We start from the raw sequence: 9,783 nt of genomic DNA on the forward strand, positions 1-9,783 counted from the left end.
TGTATAAATATATCTCAAAGTTTGTCTGTCTAACTATAGTGATGAAAGCCTAGTTTTTAAAAACACATTTTGTCCTGGATTTGAACTCACAAAGATTGCAACAGCATCTTTGTAGACATGCGCACCTAACCACAAGGCTAAATCATTCTTGCCATTCCCATCCCTCTTACCATAATTATACTGTATACACTTTTTACGATTACCTATGCTAAGTTATTAATTAATTAATTATTTATTAACAAATTCTCCCATACAAATATAATATTTAGTTTTCATATTTACCGTTTACAGGGTCATACTGAAATCTGTATTTTGTCTGTCACGTTAGCACGAAGAAAACCATGGGATGACAGGACGGATTAAATTCAACCATGAAGGAAAGAGAATCAATTATACAGTTTATGTGATGAAGTTGAAGAAAGGAGGAGGCATAGAACAAATTGGGGAATACTCTCCACCGGCTAAAAATTCTAAAAAGGGACACATTCATCTGTACGCCAAGCAAAAAACAACTGCTGTAGTTGCTGAACAGTTTGATTCCTATAAGCATCAGGTGTTGAACATAACCACCATACTGGTGAGTACATATCTCATTGTGCAAGTATATGTATACAAATATGTATACATATATCTGTAGATATTTGTATACATATTTGTATATAAACATGTACACAAATATGTGTACATTATTTGCATACATATTTGTATATGATTATATAAATGTATATGTAGAGGTATATGTTTATGTGTACAGGCTTGTGAAACTATATATAGATGTACACCAACGAGCTTAGACTGTTCTAAAATGTTCTGCTAGAATATTGCAGTAAAATTGATTTACGTTATCACCATCGACTTAGAAAGTCTCATCAAATCTCGATGGATTCACAACATCAAACAGTAAAAGCTCTAGTATAGTATTTAACATTGAGATAGTCAGCGTTGGTTGAAAAATTCCAAAACAACATTCTGAGATTTATAGCGAATAGTAATAATGATGAGAGATATTTAAAAATATTAAAAACTGTTATTTGTGTGTAGCCTTGGTAGACCTATTGTTAAACTTGGGATGTAAAGCTGAGTTAAACTACTATGGGTGTTTTTAGGAGCCACCCTATCTCATTCAGAAAAACAACCCAAATGGAGAAACCCTTCATGAGAATGAAAGGTTTGAGGGTTATTTGGTCGACTTGATGGAACGAATAGCAGAAGAAGCAAAAGAGAGCCATGATCTAGGTAAAATTGGATATGGCAATACTGACATCATTGACAGCATTGACATCATCGCTAACCTATATTACAGAGATATTCAATATATGTTAATGATAGTATTGCTAACCTATGTTACAAATATATTTAGTATATGTTATTGACAGGATTGCTGACCTATGCTACAGAGATATTCAATATGTTTATATATATAAAAGTATAGTGTAAAACCTCTAATTGAACGCCACCTCCATGTGAACACCACCCTGGGTGAAGGGTTGAAAAATAGAGCGCCACTCTGTAATTGAACGCCTGTTCGACATTATTTGATCTTTACGAGCCCATAATATCAATTGATCAGTAAAAAAGTGTCCACAAAATCGTATTAATAATGAATCATTTATATCAATAACAATTAATTCTCTCGTTGGCCACATCCAAAGCTTTTTTTGTTAAGACGGAATGCAAAACCATAGAAATATTGTGATTAATAACTGCCGCAAACTAATAGTATTTCCTTGTTTAACGCAGTCTTGATACATGCACTTTGAAGTATATACAGTAGGCGCTTCTACAACGTGTATAATCCGTTCCAGGAATGTTTATGTTATAGGGAATTTACGTTATAAGAACAGTAAAATACATGTAAACTGCTTAATCTGTTCCAAGAGTTTTCCAAACTTACTCCTTCGACCATGAAAAAAGGAAAAACTTGGCTTAACTCTTTTAATTTGTGGGGTGTACCTTAACTGCAGTGTTATTGGTTTGCATTGACAACTTGACTTTTTTAGTGATCAATCTCACTGGTTTAATAGACCAGTTAGATTAGACCCATGGTTAGATTGCAGTAATTTTACAACAAATGGATGGGGACTGCACATCTTCGACATTCATTTACAACGATTTGCTTATTTTTTCAAAACAGCAAAGTCTATTCTGCAAAGTAAAACTAATAGCAAATATTTTATATGTCTACAATATGGCAAAACAAAAATCTTTTTATATGGCAGAACCACAACCTTTTCACTATAACAAGCAATTCTACCTGTTCATCGTCTATCTGTATTCAGGGATCAAGGTTAGGATGAAAGGTAACTTTCGACGATACTCCAACTGGTGACTTTCAGATTGGTAGACCGGCGCTGCAACACCTGCACCAATCGATTGCCTTTGTATTTATGAACAATTGCGCAATATCCTATTCGTCTTTTTGTCGACATAGTTAACTATCTGCTACGACGAACTAGAATGCCGCGAAATCTACTGTGTGTGTTGTGTGTGTGTGTGTGTGTCCACCTTGAAGAGCGGTCTTTCTTTTTGTGATTCGGTCGTATGGATTCGGTTGTTCGTGTCGTAAAATTAAATTAGTAGTAAATATTAGTAGCAAATTAAATAAAATTTACTACTCATTAAATAAATTAATGAGTAGTAAATTACATGCAATCAATATTTACTGCCATCGTGTACCAGAAAGGTCACGTGAACGTTTGTTTGTTGCGGCCACTGGTAAAAACGTTGTTCTCGCGTACTAAATTTCTGCTTCAAAAAAGTAAGTACTTTTCATTCAATGTTGTATTGTCTATGAATTGCCACACATCCACTACTTCAAACATTGGATTTGCCACTGTTCGTGATAGTAAGCATGTTCATTTCCTTCTGCAGCTGAGTTACTTTCACTTTTTTTTCCAGCTATGAGTACTACAGAGCTACAGCTACTACAGAACTTGCACGGGTGCTACTACTGCGTTTTACCTACTAGATTTCTACTTCAAAAAGGTAAGTACTTCTCGTTCAATGTTGTATTGTCTATGAATTGCCACATCTCTACTACATAAAAACGTTGCATTTGCCACTGTTGGTGGTAGTAACATGTTCATTTCCTTCCGCAGCTGAGTTACTTTTTATTTTTTTCCAGCCACGGGTACTACAGCTACTACAGAACTTGCACGGGTACTTCGAGCGTTACGATAGGCCACGGTGAGAAGAAAGAGAGAAGCTGGTATCGACTTGCTGTCACCCTGCTTTAGCCATGGCCAGCTGTACGTTGCCTGCTCAAAAGTAGGCACAAGCCGAAAACTGTTTGTTCATACACCCGACAGAAAAACAAAAAATGTTGTCTATCTGCAAGTGTTGCGTTAAATTAACATTGTGTTATTGTTATGTCATGCCTGCATTGAATTAACATTATGTTATTGTTTTGCCATGCTATGTTCTTCATGTTCTGCTATACCTACATATTATCCACATGCGGCATTTTATAACATATTTTTTGTATATATATATATTTTTATGCATTCGTTTTCCTTATTGTATCTCATAAAAAGGCTATCATGTTGGCGTTATGTTTTATCATTGTAAGGTGCTAATGCTGTATCTGCCTTGACATCATACTGTCTGTGCTGTTATACATATTAATTTTTATCAAAACAGTCACATTACTGCGGCATTGTTTGTATATACCATGTCAAAACACAGGCTATAGACAAAGAACTGGTGAGCCATGATTAGTGTTTTAAGCGTGTGAGTCTCTATTCAATAAATGCTGGCGATAGCAAAATATTTTGTAGAAATTCTCAAAAGATACAAAACCTTTCAATACTGCCAGTTTGAAAAATTTCAGTTTGCCTAGGAATATCAATTTCATTATCAGTTCTCTCTACAAAAAAGGACAACTTCAATTTGAGTGGTTTGAGAGTGATGCATTGTAGACTAGCTGTAAAACACATAGCGATTGAGTGCTAAGCAATTGATTGCGAGGCGATTGATTACAAAGCAATAGAGTGCGAGGCGGTTGATTGCGAGGCGAGTGCAAGGCAAGTGCGAGGCGATTGATTACGAGGCGAGTGCAAGCGCGTGATTGTCAACTGCAAATATAGATGGATATGAACGGATGCATGAATCTAGAATATTTACTAGATTTTACCCGCATCTAGCTGTAAAACACATTGCAGATTGCCATTCTTCTCCCTAACATTATTGACATCAATGGCATGTATCATGATGTATGACTGCATATGTGTATGCATGCTCTGATCAAGACAACAATTTTGGTAGACTGCATATTTGGAGCTGGTTTACAGCATAAAAGACAACTCTCAATAAACCTCTTGCTGTATGTGAATATGTTCCCGTAGACGGGTAATGCAGCTATTTTATATATAAAAGATATAACGCTATATGCACAGCATTTGTTCTTCTCCAAGTGCAGCGAGATAAACTAACATTCAAATCGAATTTGAAAACTCGTCCGACTTGACACTGTGTTATGTGAAAATTTTTAATTAGTAAGAAGCAAAAACTTTACAAAAATTATTTACATTGTTTGGGATTTACGTTATAGGAGGTACGCACTACATGTACTATAATTATACGTAGTGTGTACCTCCTATAACGTAAATCTCAAAATCCTTTGACGGCCCTTTAGTAGGAGCGTCTACTGTACATGTTTTAAGTATAATATAAAAATGCCAAAGCCGGTTTACATTTACGGTGGTAGACTAACGACTAGTTTTGGACTAAAGGTTACGTTTAGCGAGCAAAGCTTTTACGCGTTGCATTAGTGCTAAATGCATTGCGTCAAAGTTTTGCTCAGCCAAAAAATTGTTCGACTAGTTTGGAAGAAGCAATGCGGAAAAAGAGTTGAAACCAGAAAACACTGTGGAAGGTATTGGACAACCAGAAGAAGTTTGTTCCATTGAAAGCAACAATCAGAATGCAGTTATCCGAGCAAATGATGGAAGTATTCTTGTTTTAAAAAAGTTAATTTTGGTTTCTGCATGTAATATAAGTATGGTTCGTTTATGTCAATTGTTCATAAATATATATTTGTAGCATTTAATAAATTATCATTATATAACTTGTAAATTTGCAGATTTATAGCATATTATTTAATAACATCCTTGCGGTTATCTTAACACGGCTTACAATAGATCGACGCTCGTAACACCACTTCTAGTGCACATACAAAGTTAATTGTGGCTTCAAACTGTAGCAAACATATCGATGAGTGCAACAAGCTTTTACCCAACATTTCTAAATATCGATATTGTTGTATAAATCGATGTACTTACATGTACTGATGTGAAGATGAAGAAGAGCCTCTATCTTTCATTACACTTCCCAATGCTTTGTCAGCAAGCACAGTCTCAGAGTAAAACTCTGATGACAATATTCTATTTACTATTTATTTGTTGGTTCTCTAGTCGCCTTGTAGAATTTGGTCGTCTTGTCATGATATCAATAGCATAACAATAATAACAATAACATAAATATTTGTAAATAAAAACAAATAAAAAAATAAAAAAACAGCATTGACATTTACTTTATTTATTTTGTTCTTACTCCTTTGATCAAAGATCCTAATTTTAACATCCACAATATAACAATTGACTAAAAAACTGAACGAGTTGATATCTCTATAATGTACCCACACGGGAGCGAATGAGATAACCAAGTAGACTAAACTAGACTTTCTTATATCCTCTCCATACTGCCTTACACTAGCTAATCCACTACCTTTACCAACCAGCTTTATCCAGCTTTATGCACTCACCGTAATTACCAAGACCACCTGTACTGCCTTGGGCTTAGACACCAATATAGCCTGAACCTAACAAATCCCATAATACGACATGCCCTTACTTTTTTTCTTTTGGTTTTGGGCCACCCCATCACTACCAACAAGCAGACGTAGTAACTTACCTTACTTGTGTTGCTCGTTACCTGACTCTGTTAGGGCAGTCTCCATAGGCTATGCCTCTGGCTTGTCTGACCCTGTGCCACCATCTAAAATACTCTCCTTGTTACTGCCAGCTCTATTGCCAGTCTGCACTGGCTTTTCCATCATCCTGACCTCTGCCGCTACCAATACTTTTACCGTGACTACTGTCACTACCAATACTACTTCCACCAACATCTCCAACACTACTTCCACCAACCCAGACTAGTCCGGAGTCTTTTGGTTGGGTCAGTAATGACTCCTCAACTCCGTCTCTTCCAACTTTACCTCGCTCTTCCCAATAAGAGGCAGACTCGACAGGCCTCCTGTGGGAGGTCTCCACCTGGGCCGTAACTGGCTGCACAGGGGATGGCACCACAGAGCTGGAAGTTGGCATAGGCCCAAACCTATCTAGCTTGACCTCACCTGCCACCAGTGCAGGTCTGCTACCAGCAATTCTCCTCTGAACCTCGGCTAACTCCTGCACAACTACCCTGAATGCCTTGACATTTTCCAACTCCATGACTGCTGCCTCACGTATAGCTTTTAGCTTAGCCAATTTCTCCTTCGACTTCCTCCGAACCTCCTTTTCCTCTCTTTCAATCTCTGCTACCTTTCTCTCATGACCATCTCTGTCTAACATTCCATTGCTGGATACCTCAGCTAAAAAAGAGCAAACCTTTTCCATTACAGATACTGGTTCAGCTACTTTCTTAGCACCATCACTTACCTCATCATGTTTGTGTTTTCTATTATACCCCATAGACACTTGCACATCTCTGGTGCCTTGGGCTGTCCCCCGTTGACTACCAATTTCTACATATCCGCTACTCTTCCCTCCCTTGGATTTCCAAGTCCACCAATCTTGACCTGTGTGGCCTTTCTTAACATCGTGCTCTCTGTCAGACTTATTTGTCAGATTTTGCAACTTGATATCATCTGAAACATAGCTTGACCCGGCAATAATGGTTCTCGACGAAAACGGCTTAACTGGCTTAATACTTCTACACTCTTTAACAGGCTCAAACTTACTTGCGCATAACGCGTTTACAACAGCAAATAATTTTAGCTGCTTCAACTCAGTTATGCCCAAAAAGTTTGTTTTCAATCCTTTCACCACATGAACTTCAGCGTCCATATGCCTGTCTTTACTTTTCAAATAAACTATTACACTTCCAACCACTTTTAACTCACTACCATCAGCAGTTTCTAAAACTGTCGACAGTTTTTTTAACCATAGGTTCAACTTATTGGCTGTTGCCTCGGTTACTATTGACACCTCAGCCCCAGTATCAAACGGGAACTCTACGTTTACTCCATTAACTTCTAAATACTGCACAATCCTCTGGCCTAGTCATTGATCTTCACCATATTTATCTCTATAGCCAGCAAATCTTGCATTTCTATCCCTGCTACTGTCACTGTACCTTTTATCATGCCTATCCATCTCTTGCTTCTCAAACCAACTGTTTCTCTCATACCTGTTCATACTGTAATCTCTGGGTCTATTCTACTTATCCCTTACATTATGAGAATGTTCTCTGCCCCAATACCTTTCCCTACTGCTATCTCGACTGCCATACCTTACTTCTCTACCCTTATTCCCGCAATATCGGGATATGTGTTCTCGTTGCCCACAAAAAAAAAACATTTAATGGAGGGACAACCCCCATCTCATGGCCACTACGCTTGCAATTGTAGCATACTTTATCTTCACTACCTTTTATACTATTTGCTGCCTCTCCCTGCTATTGTCTCTATACTTCCTACTGTCCCTGTTATACTCTCCACTTCTTGCCCCATACCTACCCACATCACGCTCATCACTGCTATCTCCATAATACTTTTTACCACTCCTAAGACTTCTTCTAAGAGAATATCTACCTCCCAAGTCGTATTTTCTATCCCTACAACCACTCTGGTACTGCGCACGACTGTCGCACTCTGATACCCTTGCTACCTCCTTTTTAATCTCACTTTTTAAATCGCTGCCTTTACTATCTGCTCTCACGAACATGTCTAAATGATTCGCCATCTCATGAACCCTCAATGCCTCATTCAACATTACCCAGGTCAAATTGGCATTATTCATCAAGTCTCTACTCATTTCTCTATCTCTTAACCCATTAACTGCCACTATAAGAGCAAACCTTACTCTATCAGCATTATTTGCTACCCCAGCATATCTGCTTAAACTCTCAACTCGTAACAAGAACTCTCTATCACTTTCACCAAGTGCCTTTCTAGCCGTCAAAAACTTATGACCCTTCACAAACATGCTGTCCTGTCTACCATAATATTCCTGCAAAATATCCACTGCCTCTTCATAAGTTGAATTTGTACCATTTACATCAAACCCTGCACCTTTTAATACTTCTCTACCACTGTGCCCAATAGCTCTCAGTAATGGCCTTAACTTAGCTTGCCACCTTCACCTTTGTAACCTCTTCTCTCGACAGCACTCTCAATACATAAATTCATTTCTTTTATAAACCTCTCCCACGAACCATCACCGTGCTCACCAAACACCAGCTTTGGATAACCGATCTTCATCATGACTCAACACAATATATTTTACACCACCAACCCACTCTACACATCTTCTATAAATTTGATGTAATTCTCACTTTCTCCGAACACTTAATAAATATCTACACCTCTCCAACACCGATGCTTCACCGCTACAACACTTCACAGCCTCACAACACCACCCTACCTCACATCACCCCACCTGCACGCCCGTGAAAGGGTCTTATCAAACGTTAAACTTACACCGTAACCAGAAAATTATCGCTAACGATAACGCACAGGAAAAATCTTTTTAGAGCTTCGTCAACTGCGCCATGTTGTTTAAATCAATGTACTTACATGTACTGATGTGACGATGAAGAAGAGCCTCCGTTTTTCATTACACTTCCTTATATCTTCCCCATACTGCCTTACATTAGCTAATCTACTAGCTTTACCCACTAGCTTTATCCAGCTTTATGCACTCACCGTAATTACCAAGACCACCTGTACTGCCTTGAGCTCAGACACCAATATAACCTGAGCCTAACAAATCCCATAATACAACAGATATAAAATAAAAATATGCTTTCAAATTTAAAATGAAATAAAAAAATTGAAAGCTCTAACAAATTGCTTAGAAAGGCACAGGCTATAATATCATCACAGATTAATTGCAGGCAATAGATAACAACTGGTAGAGATATTTTTTGGCTTCCCAATGCGTACTTTCTGACAAGAGGTTGGCATCCAAAAGGTTTAATATCGCCGATATTGGTCCACTGGAAAAAGAGAGCAAAATATACCATCTATAGGTGACATTCGCTTTGCCAAAATTTGGACGAGCCATTTGAAAAATACACCGCCAGTCGCTATTTGAACACCACCTCCAATTGACCGCCACCTCCAATTGACCGCCACTAAAAAAGAAGTGTTGAAAAATAGAGCACCATGGTGTTCAATTAAAGATTTACGTCTTATATATATTTAAAATAAATAGGTCCTACTTTAATTTGATCTGTGTAAAGCTGCGATGTTAACACAATCATGAAATTAAGGTAAAATACGTAATTGTAGTAAAATAATAATACATAAAGCCATAAGATCAACAAAATATACATCAAAACTAGAAATTGCTGTCCACTTGTGATATATTTAAACACTTATATGCATGCTCATAATCAATACTCAATATTGAATACTCCATACTCGTATACAGATCTTAAGTACCGGTTTAAACTGGTAGCTGATGAGGAGTACGGAGTCGAACACCCTGAGACAGGAAAATGGAATGGCATGGTTGGAGAGCTACTGGACAAGGTGCTAATATGACTAATGTCTACCCTGTT

General features: G+C 37.6%; 1 protein-coding gene across 1 annotated transcript in view; it reads left to right on the top strand.

Annotated features, from left to right (window-relative positions):
* LOC137400734 (glutamate receptor ionotropic, kainate 3-like) overlaps positions 1 to 9,766 on the top strand; it is a 31,934-nt gene extending 22,168 nt beyond the window's left edge. The window contains exons 9-11 of the mRNA XM_068087070.1: positions 329 to 577; positions 1,107 to 1,236; positions 9,654 to 9,766. Coding sequence (XP_067943171.1) covers positions 329 to 577; positions 1,107 to 1,236; positions 9,654 to 9,766 — 492 coding nt within the window. The remainder of the gene's footprint in view (positions 1 to 328; positions 578 to 1,106; positions 1,237 to 9,653) is intronic.
* Positions 9,767 to 9,783: the final 17 nt, after the last annotated feature.

This window comes from Watersipora subatra, chromosome 7 (genome assembly GCF_963576615.1).
Source record: "Watersipora subatra chromosome 7, tzWatSuba1.1, whole genome shotgun sequence".
In the NCBI taxonomy this organism is placed as follows: domain Eukaryota; kingdom Metazoa; phylum Bryozoa; class Gymnolaemata; order Cheilostomatida; family Watersiporidae; genus Watersipora; species Watersipora subatra.